This window comes from Camponotus vicinus, unplaced genomic scaffold, assembly GCF_025532165.1.
Source record: "Camponotus vicinus isolate PSW18456_S1 unplaced genomic scaffold, iyCamVici1.0 SCAF_1, whole genome shotgun sequence".
Classification (NCBI taxonomy): Eukaryota; Metazoa; Arthropoda; class Insecta; order Hymenoptera; family Formicidae; genus Camponotus; species Camponotus vicinus.
The window spans coordinates 6,181,200-6,198,671 of record NW_028141945.1 but is presented as its reverse complement, the minus strand read 5'-3'; the positions used below and the strand labels follow the sequence as shown (position 1 = coordinate 6,198,671).

The following is a 17,472-nucleotide window of genomic DNA, read 5'->3' as shown; positions in this document are numbered from 1 at the left end:
TGCAGCAAGTTTTAGCTTCTAGCATGATTTTAATTATATGTGTATATGTGTAAGTTTGGTTCATTATTTTTAATACTAGGAAATGTAAATAAATTATTGTAAATTATTATGTAAAAAGAATAAAACTGGATAAACTACAAATTTTTGAAATTCTCTGCGGAAAAAATTTAGATAATATAATAATCTCGTTAATCAAAAATTATATATTAAATATTATATATTAAATAATATATTAAATAATATATTGAATAATATATTAAATAATATATTATAATAATAATATAAAATTATATATTAAATAATAAGCGGAATCAAATTTTATATGTAATATGCAATATTACTAGAGTATGTTTAATTTCTAAATTGTTATTGCAGTTTTTTCTTCAGTTTTCTTTCTTTCTTTCTTAACATTGTGTAAAATTTCGACTTTTCTCATAAAAATTTCTTTACCTCGTCGACATTGTCCAAGGCGTGGTACGCCACTTGGTATCCATGGAGGCCGGAATGATTTCTGCTCTGCCACGATACCAGAACGGAGAAGGGCTGAATGTCTTGAATTGCGAGTTTCAAAACCAGCGGAGCGGAACAGAAGGCGTGGGGGTCAAGATCGAGGAAGACGAGACCCCGTAGCTCAGGCGGCTGCTCGCATCTTAACAAACCGCCCTCGACGTCACCGACTCCGACGCCATTTCTTCCGCGGCTACGACCACCACCGACCCCACTCACCAATTTCTGATGATCCCTTAACCATTCCCACAACTCTTGCGATTCGCAGCCACAGTGTAAGGGGTTCTCTGTTAATTAGATCATTTCGTTATTAATTGCGATTGGATATTCATTAAAATTGGATTAAAAAACGAACTTGCTGCATGAATATAATTCATTAACTATGCTCGATAATTAATCGAATGTTCGACTTAATCGAATTAAATAGGACAAAATCGATAATGATTCTTTGATAATGAAAGTATATTTGAATTTGTGAAAGAGATCTTATATTTTGCATTATATATATTTGATAATATTTTTTTCTACATACGCGTAATATGTAAAAATACACGCGTTCGAGAGAATGAAATAATTTATTTATTAATTTATGATATTAGTTAGAAAATATTCACAAAAAGAACTTTTTTATATAATGAAGAATTTCTTTTCTTTTATATTATATTTATTATAAGAGAAATTTTATATATATTGCTATTCTTATTGTATAACCATAAAGCAGAACTTTATACTCTCTAGTTATTTCACTGGAAATTTAATCTATAATGAAAATCTCATATATAATAAATATAAGTTTCATTTATTCTCTCGCGTGTGCTGTAACTGATTAAAATTAATTACAAATCTCATGCATCAACTATTAAATCAACAATCAAAATTTATAATTTCAATTCAATACATAATAATTTGCATAAAATATGTCTGCGAGTATCATGAATAAATGAATTAAACGGCACACAATATATAATATTTTATCGTCGGGATTACATTTTCGCAAATTTTGTGAAAGAAAACATATATTTTTTTTCTCTGTGATATATTTTAAATAAATTTCTGAGAAACATTAAGACATGAGAGATTAAATTGCAAATATCATTAGAAATGAAAACTAAATGGAGTTTTGTAAACTTGTTTGATTATTCTAGTGTTGAATATTGATTCAAAATATGGCAATACGTGACTGGCGATATGATTGGTTTTCGAGTAGTAGTAAATTCATTCGGATCGATAGTCGCCGTATGTACGAGAAAATTCTCTCTCTCTCTCTCTCTCTCTCTCTCTCTCTCTCTCTTTCTTTTTCTCTTTGCCTTTGTTCACTTGTGTTCGAATTCAACAGCTTTTATCGCTCTTCTCGAGAAAAAAAAGCAAGCATTCATACAAGCGCGAAATTAATTACAAATACTAAAAAGAGAGACGTGTCTTAGCAGCTCACCTTCAGCCCGCAGGCTCCTTATTTGCGTCTCGAGTGGCCGGAAAGCGTTCAGTGGCAAATTTTCCAAGTAATTCCTACTCAAGTCAAGTAGACGTAACTTCTTCAGGGGTCTAAATGCCTCGCTGGAGATGGCGTTTATCCAGTTTCCGTAAAGATGCAGCTCGACCAGGCTAATTAAATTCTTGAACGTCACTTTGCCGACGACGCCGATCTGATTGTAGGACAAGTCCAGTATTTGAAGTGATTTGAGATCTTCCGGAAACTCCTCGAGCTCTTTCAGACGGTTATGCGTTAAATTGAGTATGCGCAAGTGTTCCATACCCTGAAGCCTCTCCTTTGGCAGGATCTCTAAACTGTTCATGCCGAGATGAAGAGTAAGTAGATTCGGCAGGCTTCGAAACGCGCCTGGCGATACTCGAAGAATGCCATTCTGCCCTAAATAAAGGTGCAGCAATGCTGGAAAGGCCTCGAAGTCTTGTGAGGTTACTATACTGAGATTCGTGCCGGATATGTGCACTTCCTGGAGAATAGGATACATTGCTTCCGATGGCAGATCGTGGATTCTATTTAAAGGATTCCGGGTAAGATTTAGCCATGCAAGACCGGGAAGATTCTGACCCGAGAGAGCCACCGCGGGTATTTGTCGAAATTTATTTTCCGATAGATCGACTCTTCGCAATAAAGATGAATGCGCGAAGAAATTCGCCGGTAGCGCATTTAAATTATTGTGACTGAGATCCACGGATATCAAACGTGATAAATTGGCCATCGCAAAGCCAGACATTGTTTCGATTTTATTGTGGCTCAGATCCAGCTCTCTCAGATGCTTTAAACTGGCGAAGCTGGCCACATCGACGTTGATGATTTCGTTGGTGGACAATGTGAGGATTTCGAGATTAAGAGCACTCGCCAGCGCCGAATACGGAATGTCTTGGAATCGATTATAATCCAGACGTATTTCTCGCAGCGATAGCAATCTATCAAAAATGCCTGGCGGCAGAGTGCGCAGATGATTACAATTTAAATGTAAACGCGCAAGATTTCGATTCAGTACGAAGATAGTCTCCGGCAGCTGGCCTATTTGCGAATCATCCAGGAGCAGCTCTTGTAGAGATGGCAACCCGTTGAAACAGTGTTCCGTAATCTGACTGAAGTTGTTACCGGATGCCACCAATGTTCGAAGACCAGGGATGTGCAAATGCAGAAGCGCCGATGCTGTGAGAAGATTGTCATCTAAATTGAGATCGAACAAGTTATTGAGTCCGCGAAAGGCACCATTCTCTATCGTGGTTATCGAACAGTTCTTCAAGTTCAACGTCCTAATTGGCAAATCCTCTTGAAAAATCGCGTCTTGCAAAACGGTGAGATAATTATTCGCCAGGTCCAATACTCTCAGCTTCTTGAGCGCCGTTAACGCGTAAGGATCGAGCCGCTTCAAACCATTATTTTGTAGATATAGTTCCTCGAGCTCATGCAGCTCCGAGAACGTTTTCGCCGTTACGTGATTCAGCTTGTTCATACTGAGCTCGAGGAATTTCAAAGCCTGCATTGGCTGAAAAGCACCGTCCTCGATTCTAGATATAGAATTGTTCGTCAGATAAAGACGCTCTACTAAAAGGAGATCCCTGAAGAGAGGCGCTTGCAAATGTGTCAACTTGTTGTGGCCAAGCCACATGATTCTGACGGACGCTTGGCCGCGCAGAGAATCGTTGTGCAGCACCGCCAGGCCGTTACTGTCCAACTGAATGGACACCAAAGAGCTTCCGCCGGAAGACGAGTCCGAGGCGGATAGCTGAAAGACGTCGCCGAGCATAGTCAATTGATTGCCCTGTAGATTAACGTGCTGGAGACTATTCAACGTTCTTAGCGCGCCCGTCTCCATAGAGGTGATGGCGTTGTTTTGCAGATGGAGCTCGAGGAGCGCCGGAAGCGGCGTGAAAACGCCACGCTTCACCTCCGTTATATGATTATCCTGTAGCCGCAGCTCGCGCAGCTGATGCAGCTTGACAAAGGTGCCCGGTTGTAGTTCGCGGATCTTGTTACCATCTAGAGAGAGCGACGAGAGGTTTTCGCAATGTTCGAGGAATTCCCGCGGTACCTTCTCGATGTAGTTGTTACTCAGATGCAATTGGGCCAGCTGCGTGAGACTCGTGAGACCCTTGGCGTCGATCCTTCGAATGGCATTCTGCTGTAGATATACCACTGCGAGACTAACGCTGCCAGCGAACGCATCTCCCGGGATCTCGAGAATATTGTTTTCCGCCAGATAAAGTTCTCTCAGTTCGGGTAACCTCGCAAACACACCGCCGATGTAGTGAATATGGTTATGACTAAGCTCGATCGTGCGCAGTCGTTCGTTTCCTTTAAATGTTGTCACATCGAGGAAAACGATTTTATTATGGCTCAAGTCGATCGATTCTAGATCCTTCAACGATACGAAGGCGTCCTTGTGAATGTTCTCGATGGAGTTGTAGTAAAGAGATAAAGTGTGAAGGATCGGACAGGGCCTGAAGCAATCTTCAGCTAGCTTCTCAAAATTGTTACTGCTCAGATCGAGGATCAACAGGGAGCTAAGAAGACTGTAACCGTCGTCGGGTAATTCCGATATCTCGTTCCACGCCAGCCTAAGTGAAGCTAAGCTCTCGAGTCTTCTCATGGGAGCCATAGGAAACAACTTCAGCTTGTTTTCCGCTAGATCCAGATCGCTGAGACTATCTTCGAGCCCCGCAAACGCGTATTCGGAAATTTTCGATATTTGATTACCCTTCAGAGTCAATTTCATTAGCTTCAAGCCATAAAAGCAGTAGGACGAAAGATCCTGTATCAAATTCGTCTCGAGATCCAGAGCAGCAAGCTTTCGTAAGTCGGCTAATGATTTTTGAGGCACGTGAGATAAGCGGCCGGAAACCAGTGCCAAAGATTCCAGGCTATCCTTCAGATTCGTAAAGGCACCCTCGCTTATTTCGCGTAAGGATGAATGTGATATTTGGAGATGCCTGATTTGCGATCCGGGCGGAAAAGCGTCCTCTCTCAGTTCCTCGATGCTCTTGTCAAGCTCGTAAACGCTCAATGACTGTACCATCGTGCCCGTACCTGGAAATGGTCGTAAAAGGCACGACCATTAATTTGAGACTATAGCAGGAACTTTGAGTTTGGCAGCAGTAACTAATTGCACATTTCATTAGTTTTATGAGATGCGTTAAAGAAAATGGCTTTCCCTTATTCGTCTTACATTAAAACTGCATAAAAATGTTGTAAGAAAATGTGCGCTTTTCATGTAAGTACTTCGGTATTAAATGAGGTATGACGAGTAAATTTAATAGCGTGCAATGGAATCGATACTTTTGCGGATATTGCTAAATGTATTTTTAACCGCATATTATTAATTTATATTATAAAAGTTATTTTGTGGCAATATTAATATACATATTGAAAAAAGTTATATCTCAATTATATATTTTTAACTATTTTTCTCCTTTATACTTTTACAAAGTATACATTTCAAAACTTATATGATACAAGTATATTTATTGTTATTTATAATTATTTAATCAGATAGAGAGGAAATGCTATACGAATGTTATGCGAATGTTATGCGAATTTTCGACATGTGTCTTCATTGTTGTTTGAAATATGTTTAGCGAGATCAGATGCTTTTGACTCAATAAAAATTGTTTTTACTCAATAAAAATTGTTTATACTTATAATTAATTGTTTATACTTACCACTTATACTTAGCACGCCTTGTAATGTAGTTTTTAGAGTTTCTTCCGTAGCGCCAGCGCATTCTAGAAAGAGACCGTCTTCAAAGTTATAGCAAGGACAGCCCGGAATTGTCTCTGACGGCGGACACTCGGCTATTTGAGCTACGGCTTTAAATGTAACGAAATTCTGTATTAACAGGATTTGGAGGACCATCCTCGCGATCCACCGATTTACAGTGCGAGAATGATCTCTCCGTCGTTGCGGATCTTGCGTCATCGTATCGTCACATCCGTAATGCTGTTTCCCGCCTGACAGATTGCAAGGAGCTTCCTGAAATTAAATAAAAGTTACGAAAAAAATTGAAATAAGCGAATTTGCGATTTTATATTCAATATACGTAGTTCAATAAAGTATTTTTAACATTTCACTATTTAATAACATAATATTTTATAAATTGCAAATTAAGATATTGTAATTTATTTGATTTTCATTGCATATTATAGGAGAGATTTTCATAAATTATCATATTTTAGTTTATCTTATAAGGAAACTGCATCAGTAATTTTTTCTTGTTTCTTTTATAAACAAGAATTGCGAATTTCACTCTCTTTTTGAATTGATCAAAATTATATTTTTTATTAATTACAATTATTTCATTTTTATAATCATATGCAGTAATAAATTAAAGTGTTATAGTCTTTGTCAAAATTTTCCTATTTCACTGACAAATATTTACGGCTGCCTTTGCCATGAGAGATTCTTGTCTGAATAAATCCACGGGTAAAGTTAAACTTCGTCTGCCAGGCACTATGCAGCGCATGTTGAAGCATGTTTACGAAAAAGTACGGCCGAGCTCTCAGAATAGTGCGAATAGCTTCCTTGAATAACAAAGAGTCCACGTCTTGCTAAGACGGAGTTGCATACGAATACATGAGGACATAAAAATTATTTGACTCTAGTATAAGAAAAAATTGTGTTCCCTTTGTAGTTTCGTGAGACACATTTTTTCTCGATAGAAAAGAAAGTTTCTTTATCATGTTGAAACTGCTTTTGTATAATATATTTCTGTACATATATGCGAGAATATATATATCAAAAATATATACTTAAAATATAAAAAAAAATTTGGATCTTATAATTCATAAAAGCCTTAAAGCAGAAAAAGTTTCTAACACGTACAATTGCTGATGGCGAATATAACATGACAAACTTGTACATACACAAGTATGTTTTTAATTTGAAATAATCTATTTCACAAGAAAATATTAAATTAATAAATGTGGCAATGCTGTTTGTGTCAATCATGCTAACAAGTTCTTATCTCGATGACGTTCGATTTTGATATGCTGAAAATATATGCTTCCTGAACTGTCATTTGTGAAGCGTGTTTCCTGTGTACAATAATATTTCTCGCTCAGTGAATATCAAGTTTTAATTTCATAACGTTTTTAACAGAAAATTATACAATTGTATCTTTGCTATAAAATATTATAATATAAACGCGTCTTTTCATAGCTTTAAATATGATAAACATATATGCCATGAGGAGGGGCAAACATCTACAAAGTTCTTTGCGCGTAATCGAGCGGCGGCAATAGTCGATTCAGAAATCTGTATCACAAAGACGTCTAGACCGAATCGATTTTTCGCAAGCATCAAGCCGCGATATCGCGCCATTCACGCTCAACTGAATCGACGAATGCCTCTTCCTTCTGACCCCGCTGGAGAATCGCGAGCACGAGAAGCCTCAATAGCGGCACATCATTCTCATCTACATTTACATTTGCGCTTCCGTAGAGGGATGATATCGTATACGTTTTTATGATCAGGCGATAAAACATACAGCGTTTCACGAGACGTGCGTGCCAAAGGCTTTGAATTCGAATCCAGCAAAGCGTGCGTGCTTTACCGGAGAGCACTCGGAGGAGATCCTTGAAAAGATCTTTCATGAAATATGATTAACGAACTCTCCAAAGAGCTAAATAGTGCGAATTAGATCGAATGAAGCCTTGTATAATCCAGTGGTATACAACCTAGATATGAAAAATATCGTAGCTATTTCTTTTACCAGCTAGGTATTCATTTGCCGGAGATATATTTTCAGTTTCATCGACATAGAATTTCTTGGCAAATAAAACATGTGTTAAAATGATATAAGCAAACAGCAATTCCATTAGCACACATAAACGTACGTACATTAACGCGCAAAGGCATCGTGACAGCAAGGTAAATGAATCTCCGACTTGGAGGGTAATCGTATCGGATCCCTTCTCTGTTTGCTATCGAGCGAAGGAGTCAACGTACTCCGATTATTTCGCAGCGAGCGATTAAGGGCGGATTCACTTGGAATTCAAGAAACGTTTTCAATTTAAACATTAATCTTCGTAGAGAGAAATGCCGGTTCAGCATTATATCGGAATCCCAAAGCTATCTTTCTCCTTAAGTATTTCGATCGAGTGACTGGGCAAACTTGGCGCGGCCGATATATGTATATATCGGTTCTTCTATTCGCTCTGCTGATCTCGGGGAATATGTTGTTCGTAGGACATACGCTGCATTCCTGGCACGATCGCCATAAATGCTCTATGCCTCCGGAATCTGGTGTACGATGCGCCATTAGTAAACTAAGATATCGCGGTTACGTGAAGCTCCTCGATTTGGATTATTGGCACCTGGTATTGATAGAATTAAGCCACGGCGACAAATGGATTAGCGGATGATCAATTTTAGCAACGATGGACGGTACTTGACACGTAACGGCATTTATGGAGATGAATGTTTCACTGTTACTAAGACTGAAATATAATTGTGATGCAAACTTAATTATATTTATTGTTATTTGTCTTTTCTGCACATGTAAATATTTTTATAATTATATTCTAAAAATATCTTAACTTATTAAAACAGAAAAAAATTTCCTTAGTCCATATGTTCGACTGGCAACTTTCGATTGGCACTTTCGAAGCTTTTATTAAAAGATATCGATGTATGAATGTGCGCGAAGAAAACGTTTGTCTAATCGGATGAGAGGTTCAAAGCACGCTTCTCTGTGAAGTCGACGCGGTAGAAGATTATAACTTGTGAAAAGAAGAAAGTAGTTGAGAATTCAGTAGAAAATGCGCGCTTTACGCGAGATATACATCGTTTCGATCCAAGTACACGGCTGTATACGTACTTCTCAGGAGCGTACTCAGCGCTTCATGCAACACCAACGGTAATAAAGCGCGAAAACGTTTCTGCACCGTGTTTTAACGCGATGAAAACAGTCAGCGCGCACTTCTGCCCGAAGAAAAACGAAACGTGTCTCTTTCAGCGCGTCCATTTCCTCGTCAGAATTTCTCGCCTTTCCCGAACGAAATTTCTGCAATGGAATTAAAAGGTTTACGCGCGTACTAAAAACGTCTCTCTTTTTCGTGTCTCCCCGATTTTTTTTGTTAAATTATTTATTTGCCACTCTACCACTTTTTGCATCGTATTGTATTGTATTGTGACATGAAATGAACATTTCTGATAAACAAACATATAGATGCATTGATACATATGTATATATTCGGATGTACGATACATAAAATATAAATGTTTCAAAGTAATTTTTTAAAATATTGTTAAAAATTTAAGTTATGAAAATTTTGTCAAATGTTATATTCGCTATAAAAAACCGATAACAATATAGTTATTTATATTTTTAATTCTAAAATTTTTCTATTATATAAATATCTTTTTTAATTTTAAGTTTTGATTTTATAATTATACATTTTTAAGAGGATCGATATTGTCCACAAACGATATTATATATCGTAGTAATTTCGACTCTATAAAAAATTCTTCATATTACTTTACAACGTTTGAATAATTCATTCCATCGCGGTGCTGCCATTTATCAAACAAAGTCAACAGCTTCTGAATTTCGTGATTTACATCAAATCGATTTAGAAACAACAACACATTGTAATTTGGAAACTACTGTTTTGACAAGGTAATGCTGTCTTGCTTTCCCATTAGCCAGGCATTTATACGACACGACTTGTGAACTTCATGGTTCAATTAGCAGTCGCTCTTTTCGACCCACCGTCGTGTCAACAACATGTATGCGCATGCATATTAATTACTTGACGAAGAGCTTTGATATCCTGTAGTTACACTATGATCAATTACTGTGAGGCTTGCTCTCTCATTAGTAATATACTGATGTAACATAACTGCTAGAATAAACGTTAAACAAAGGAATCATTTCATTGATTTGTATAAATCAATTTCAAATTTATTTTTAGTTTATTCTAAACATAATTCACACATTTTTTAATTTATTTAATAAATTTTATATTCAAGTAATGCAATAAAATAACGCGTGATGTTAATTCGAATGTTTATGACTCTCCGTTTCTAAATCATTTAAGGCAGAGGGCGATTAATTTCCTGCATGCACTAGGCAGCATCAATCAAAACTGAACTCGGCACTGTTTTTACGGTTTATAACGACTATCGTATCGCGTTTCCCGTCGTAAACTGCGCATAATTTCAAGAATACGCTACTATAGAATTGCCGTATATAAAACCACAAAACGGTATACGATATGTAGATAGGCAGTATCTTATGTAAAACCAGTACACTAGTATCCGCGATATGTTTCTTCCTTAAGAATCCTGACTGCACCTTGAAAGATTACCTATTCCTTCCAGTAGTAACTTCCCCCATGTGCGACACAACTTATCCGGAACGCTACGTGCATTCGCGAAACTTGTTTGTCATATATTACATTTGGCGGTTAAATGTACCGTGAATTTAGTTCGTTTATCAGAGCGTTCGAAACGATTTGATTTTGCGCACGCAAAACTCTCTTTGGAAGATCTTTTGTCAAGTAACAATATGTGCGTGTGTGTACATGTACACATGTAAGCATTTCTCATTTTCTTAATATCGAAATTGGAAATTAAATACAACGTATTTAATTAGAACAAAAGTAATAAGTAACGCGTGAAAAAATACGAAAAAAATAATATTAATGAGCAATATCGGGAATAAATTATCTGCCGGGTAAATTTATTGGAAGACTACATCGTGACAACTGCTTATCCGATCGTAATTGATAGAAATCTGTGTAATAGTGCGTAAGCTGTCGTAGGCACGAATAGCGCTTTACATGGGGTATTAAGGTCAGACGGGCACATTTGTTGGGACAATGCGATAACAATCCTCGTTAAGTTTGATTGGCACTAACACAATCATTCTGGCAGTTAAATTTACTATGTATATGTCATATTAGACTTGCTTTAATTGTAATTATGTTTTCATTGTAGTTTAATTATGATTTAATTTTCCTCAGTATTAACTTTTAACGCCGCCCTTCGCTTAATTAATTTTCATGCTGTTTAATTGCACCTTGTTTATTGTAATATTCATCTTTGATCAATTAAATGCAGTTCTATACAGCATAATAATATATTGTTAACTATAATATTTCTCAGACTTAGATGAAGAATTACTCGGAAAAAATTTATAAATTTATAAAATTTAATAAAAACTTGAAATATATTGTGATAAATAATCAGAGAAAATGTACAATCAGTACGATGACTGAAATCGGGCCCACATGTAAAAAGAATTTTATTCGCAAAACGAAAAATTCAAATAAAATCGAGAAGATATGACTAATTATAATGAAAGGAACGCATCGGTATATGCAAAATTTATTTAAATAGAAGTAATTTTCTTAAAAGAGAGAGAAAAATTTTCTTAAAATGATTTCATTTTTATCTTTTCTTGTTCGTAATGATATACAATTTATGTCGATAATAGAATATGACTCTTTTATATTTTCAAGTATATTTTCATTTGTACATGATGAATAATAAGACGGCATTGCCTGAAGAATGTTACATAGAATATCCTTTTAGTTATGACAGCAGAAAACTTGCTCGTATCTCAATATGTTTTACATACTTTATATATCGCATATTTATCTATCTTGAAACATTATCTTGAAATAAATTTGACTACAAGAAAAAGCAATTAAATTTAATATAACGTCGTTTTCTTTATCTGCGTGGATAAAATATGATCTTGAAAATATGTTTTTACGTCCTGTATGCTGTTTTTTTAGATTTAAATAAATCTCAAACAAATATCAAACAAATATACGTTAGTTCTTTTGTGTTTTTGAAATGTAAATATATTATTTTTTATTTTGAGATATAAACCGTGCTTTTTTATACACATTTATAAATAAATCCCGATCAATAAATCACTAACAATTAAAGACTTCAATCGACGTTTACAAGAATTTATCAATAAATCTTATTAAAAGTAATCGGGTAACTAACGTTAGATCAAGTACAAATTAAAAGAGATGAATATAAGAATGTATATCTGTCAGAATCACTCGTCGAATGAATACAGTTTAAAATGGAAAAACTATTTAGTTGAAGCGCACATCACGTTTATTTCGTCAGACGAACCGACTTTCTTTAAAATGGTTGATCTCCCTGCAGGATCTCTTTCGTTCACAGAATCCGACTGCTTGCGGATATTGCTTCTCTGTGCATCGCCTTTTAACCGGTTTACCTTGTTCCTTCGCGAGAGGAAAGCCGGGTTTGCTAGCATCGAAAAAGCTACCAATTTCCGCAGCGCCTATCCTCTTTCCAACGTTTTCACTTCGAGGATCTCCGTTAGAAGTGGTTGCGAAGAATCTCTGAAACTGGTGGGTTAAGTGAATTCGAGGTGTCCTGGTTCGGATTACCACCTTCCAATTTTGCCGTCTTCGATAGTTAACGGGGGCACGAATTCGCTTTAGATCTAGGACCGCGATCGCCCTGAGATTTGCGTGATTCGAGAAAGGCAGAGTCTATCTAACTTTGCATTATCAGCCAGGCTTACGCGGTTTGATCTTGAAAAGAAGATCGTGCATTCGCGAAAGATTCCTTCTAGAGCTTCCCTTCTGCCGGTGCACTTGATCGCTCTAGAATCGAAAGCACTTATCCTTTCATGAATAATTTGTGTTTTGAGATAATGGAATCCCGCAAAGTGCTCTGCGCGTAAAATGCTCTATTTTTAATAGAATATTTTGTAATATTGCTTTTCCTGATTTTATGTTGTGTTATGTAGTCGAATTGCCATAAATGTTTTATAGCATTTTTTTATTATTACATAACGACACTAATTAAATTATTTCAACTATTATTTTGATATATATGTATTAATTATACATTCGTAAAATAAATTTCGTGTATTTTTATAATTATTACACAAGTAAATTACATTAATTATATTAATTTCAGTTATAAGATAAATTACTATAATCATTAGTGTAGTCCTTGTATTAGGATTAGCGTCAAGTAATATAGTTGGAACAAACTTTAGAAGTTTAGATGCGGCTTTCAAGCTGACGCGAACATTGCCGAGGCAATGTCTGGCGTTACATATTCACATCGTAGGCGTAGCTTCAAACAAGTTCTGATCTGTTCGCTCCGAAATTATGCGATAATGTGTTACGATATTTTGCACATGATTCAGTATATAAATTCACACATTATTTACAATACGAGGTTGACTTTTAACACAATCTTTATTAACGATTATTTACTATCTACAAATATTTTTCCTTAAAAATATCTGCTAAAACGATGAATGATAGTTAAGCTATTTTTCTGATGGGAAAAGATAATAAAAGTCATTGCACGAAACTTGGCTTTGGGGAGATTCCTGCCAGTCGAATTAACCGAGACGAGAATACGTTTTGCTTGTTTCTTCTACCTGAAAACACGGCATTCGTCTGGAATATTTCGATTTAAGGGACCTCAGACGAGTGTAAACGTGATTTGAATATTTCAAGCGCCAATAGCAAGGGCCGAGAAGTTTTCAGCATATCTGACATACCATGAATTATTTGTCAAATTATTTTATTTTCACCGAACAAATATACCGTGGTAACTGATTGTAATAAATGTAATTTTCGTACATTTTGTCTAGAAAATTTTGTACACTTATAAAAATTTTTATAAAAATTTATCTTTTCGAGATCTTTTATGATAAGATCCGTTTATGCCATCATCTCTCTGTCTTTCTCTTTCTCTCTTTCTCTTTACGATTACGCGCCAATAATAGAACTAGTTCTGATCGGAAATATATAAGTTTTGGGTATACAGAAAGCCATTCGATATCCGCTATGCAGTTTGATATAGTCAATGTTAAGGGACGTAGTTGCACGATGGTGAATCGATTCTGCCACCGCGTCGAATACCAAGTATGTTCGTTATGTCACATGAGCTCGGGCGATACATCGTAACTCCTGGACAGAGACGATCGGTTCTTGCGGAAACAAATGTGAGATATTCCAGCGAGAAGCGAGAGCTTCGATCAACGAAACTGCTACGTCTCGGGCATTCGCTGAGCTGCAAAGAGGAGAACGATGGGAGAGGATGGGACGGACAGGAGAGGACGAGCAGGATGGCAAGGTCCTCTTTGGATTCCGCGAGTATTGGCACATACGTAATCTCCTTTCGGCCTCGTTTCCGGAAATCGCTGATCTTCCAGGGAGCATTCCTTCCTACGTTCCGGTCGCCTAACCCGGCGACGGGGATCCTTACGTGGAATAGTTTCGCGGCGCTTCGGCGAGATAGCTCCCGAAAATTTACTGCCCTCGTCGTACGTGCAGTAACTTAGAGGAAGGTCTGGGAAGACACACTCGCAGGGGAAACGGGAGTGGAAGCGGGGAAACATACTCCCCGTCGCGTCGATTTAAAGTTGAAGAGTCCCCTCTCGATTCCGGGGCGATGACTCTTCCCGGGATTCCCGGCGAGATGTCGTTTCTCTTTATCGTATCCATCCGCAGGTATAAATGCGCGTCCCGTAGTTTACGCGTGTAACAAGCACGAGTATCGGCTTGCCGTGCATTTTACGAGATATGTTCGGAATTCCTTCAGTGCTTCCAAGAAATCAATAAATCAATATTTCGAGAATTTTAAATAACTATTATATTTATACAGGGTGTTTCTAAATAAGTGCGAAAAAGTTAGAAGATGATTTTTTGTCGAAAATTAAGGGGGCTTTTTCATATAAACGTATACTCCTACATCCCTCCTTGTGGAATTACACTCCTCCAAAAATTAGGTTATTTTTTTTTTTCAAATTTGGAACAAGTTAAAGAAATGAAATTAGATGGATATTTTATACTAGTAAAAAGGTTATTTATTAATATTTTTTTCTGCCTCCCGTATTGTTATAAGGGGATAAAACTAGCAACCCCTATTCAATTTTTTATTAGAACTTTTTAATGTTTATATGAAAAACCCCCCTTAATTTTCGACAAAGAATCATCTTCTAATTTTTCGCACTTATTAAGAAACATCCTGTACATATATATTCTGATGTATAAAATTTTATTTTTATTCTATTTGCGACAGAGTATTTGCAATTGTCTATTATATCTTGCTTTGCTACCACCTTTGGCAATATTTATTTTTAATAAGAGAGTAAAAGAAATGTGCAAAGTGTGAAAAATTCGAGAAATAAAATAGAACACAAAATATTTATATTAATTTGTCCATAACTGATAAAGACCTATTTGCAAATTGGGACGATTTCGTACAATTGCTCAAAGAAGTGCCAAATTTATCAAGGATTTTTGGAAACATAAAAAACTGGCTGACGTGTGGATTTATTCCGTGTAAGCTTCCGAAAGCTTCATCCGACGTAACAGCGATAACTTTCGCGTTACGGGATGAATCTATCACGATACACGTGCGTGTCCATACATACATTCGCGCTCGAATATCGCCAGCGAGGTGAGAGTGATTCCTAGATCGATGAACGGAAGTAGCAGATTGCTACTTCCTTCTAACTACCGATCGGACGGTGTCTAGCCTCGCCAAAGCGAAGTTACTCGAGCAAGATTACGGCCGAATGACTATCGGCTTGTGATAAATTCTCGCGAGTTTAAAGGATGCCGTAATGGATTCGGGTTATATATCTTCCCGTATCCGTTTCCCCGAAATGGGAAAGAGAGCAAAGTGCCGTGCGAGTAGAACGAATCGCCGTAGCGTATCGTCTCAGGCGATTTTCGATGCCGAATATTTCGCGATACGCGAATCAGATGATCGAGGAAATTTTTGCGACATCCACTCGAGAGCGAAATTCGCTCGGGCATACCGTTCGATTATCGCGTTCAAAAGTGTGCTTTTGCGCGAACTTTCCGAAACCTCGTTTCCCAAGGAGTTGAAAGAATCTTTCTTGGCAACCGCGCGAAAGAGCTGCATAGCGATAGTGTTAAATGGAACGTATCACAGCTCTTTTCGTTATTACAGTGTTAGCCAGAGTTACGTTATAATGTGCAGAGAAATACTTTGTAAAATGTATATTTTAAACTTTATTACACTATAAAGAGTAGATATATAAAACATAAAACTATATAACGAGGGCCATTAAGCTTGTAAAATGAAACAAGAAGTAAGAAAAACATTTTATTATACATGAAAGCTACCCCTACCATATATATATATATATATATCATTTCAACATAATCGCCACCTGAATTGAAACACTTGTAGCGCGACACAAGCTTTTATATACCTTCATCAAAGCACGGTGTCATTAAACTGGAATTTCAGGGTAGATGGTTGAACTCTCAATGCACCGCTCCAGAAATTCCAATGGAGGTGATTTTTCTACCACCATACAGCCTGGATCTTACATCGAGGGACTTTCATCTGTTCACACGCATGAAAGCGTGGCTAGGAACGCAGTAATTCGAAGGCAACGAAGAACTCATGAGCAGTGCTAGGAATTAGTTGAAATTCCATTTCATTTGACGTCACTGTACTTTGATAAAGATGTACAAAAAATTGTACCGCGCTAGAGCCTCAATGCGAATGATTATTAGTAGTGTATATATGTAAGGAACTTCTGTATGATAAAATGTTTTTGCTGTTTTTTTGTTTTATTTTGCAAACCTATCGAAGGTTGATTTTTTAATAGTCCTCGTATATGCATTTATAATGTTATGTAATGCTACACATTAATGAAACTGTAAAAAATTTACGCGTAAATGAAAATTGATGTAGTAGCTCCATTTTATAAATATACATTTTATACATGAAAGATACTCTGATAATATAATTTAGTTTTTCCGATAAAACTGGTAAAAAAATACATCTCTTTTAAAATCATTAAAGATACTACATGTATCGAATTCCTTATCGCTCTACCATCATAGCTTTCATTAGATTCGTCGATGTCAGATTTTGAACATAAAATCGCTAGACATTCGATAATTAAATTCTCGACAAAAATGATGTTATTCGTGCTTAATTGCATCCACTCATTATGTGAGGAATAATCCAGGATTACGGGCAAGATCAATCGATCGTCTCATTAAAATAGTGCTCGTATTACAATCGCAATTATCACGGCCGAAAACCAAAAGGTTTATTCGACAATCTTCATTCTTCGCAGCTGCCTAGTAGATCGGGTTCGCCCTGGAATAGCTCTCTTTCAAGTCTTATTCTTTATCTTTACAAGAGGACGAAGAATTCTCGCGGATGGCTTAAAGTATTACATAGTCCAAAGAAGCTGAAGCCGTTCAGCATTTTCAAAGAAATATCGTTTGGAAGGTGGACTTCAACAGCAAGTGAACTTTGCCGAGAAACCGTCGCTATCAAAAACAAACGAAAGAATAGAGAAACCTCATGGTGAATATGACAGAATAATACGATTAAAAGCGTAATATCGATTTAGATTGCCTCGAAATCCCACTGTGTACACAGTAAAAAATACAATGTTAATTTTAACATTTTTCACATGTCCCAGAAAGTCCACTCTAAATTTTAAGTTAAAA

At 36.6% G+C, this 17,472-nt stretch overlaps 1 protein-coding gene across 9 annotated transcripts in view; it reads right to left on the bottom strand.

Moving 5' to 3' along the window:
• Nucleotides 1-17,472, bottom strand: part of LOC145970077 (uncharacterized) — a 104,145-nt gene that overhangs the window by 2,154 nt on the left and 84,519 nt on the right. For 7 of the 9 annotated variants that reach the window (XM_083096564.1, XM_083096519.1, XM_083096538.1 and 4 more), the window contains exons 3-5: nt 5,665-5,970; nt 1,940-5,032; nt 451-794 (exon numbers count right to left, since the gene is read on the bottom strand). In XM_083096564.1, coding sequence (XP_082952690.1) covers nt 451-794; nt 1,940-5,032; nt 5,665-5,920 — 3,693 coding nt within the window. In that variant the 5' untranslated portion in view covers nt 5,921-5,970. Of the gene's footprint in view, nt 1-450; nt 795-1,939; nt 5,033-5,664; nt 5,975-17,472 lie in introns of all 9 variants that reach the window. The other 2 variants (XM_083096585.1, XM_083096579.1) reach the window with 1 other exon arrangement.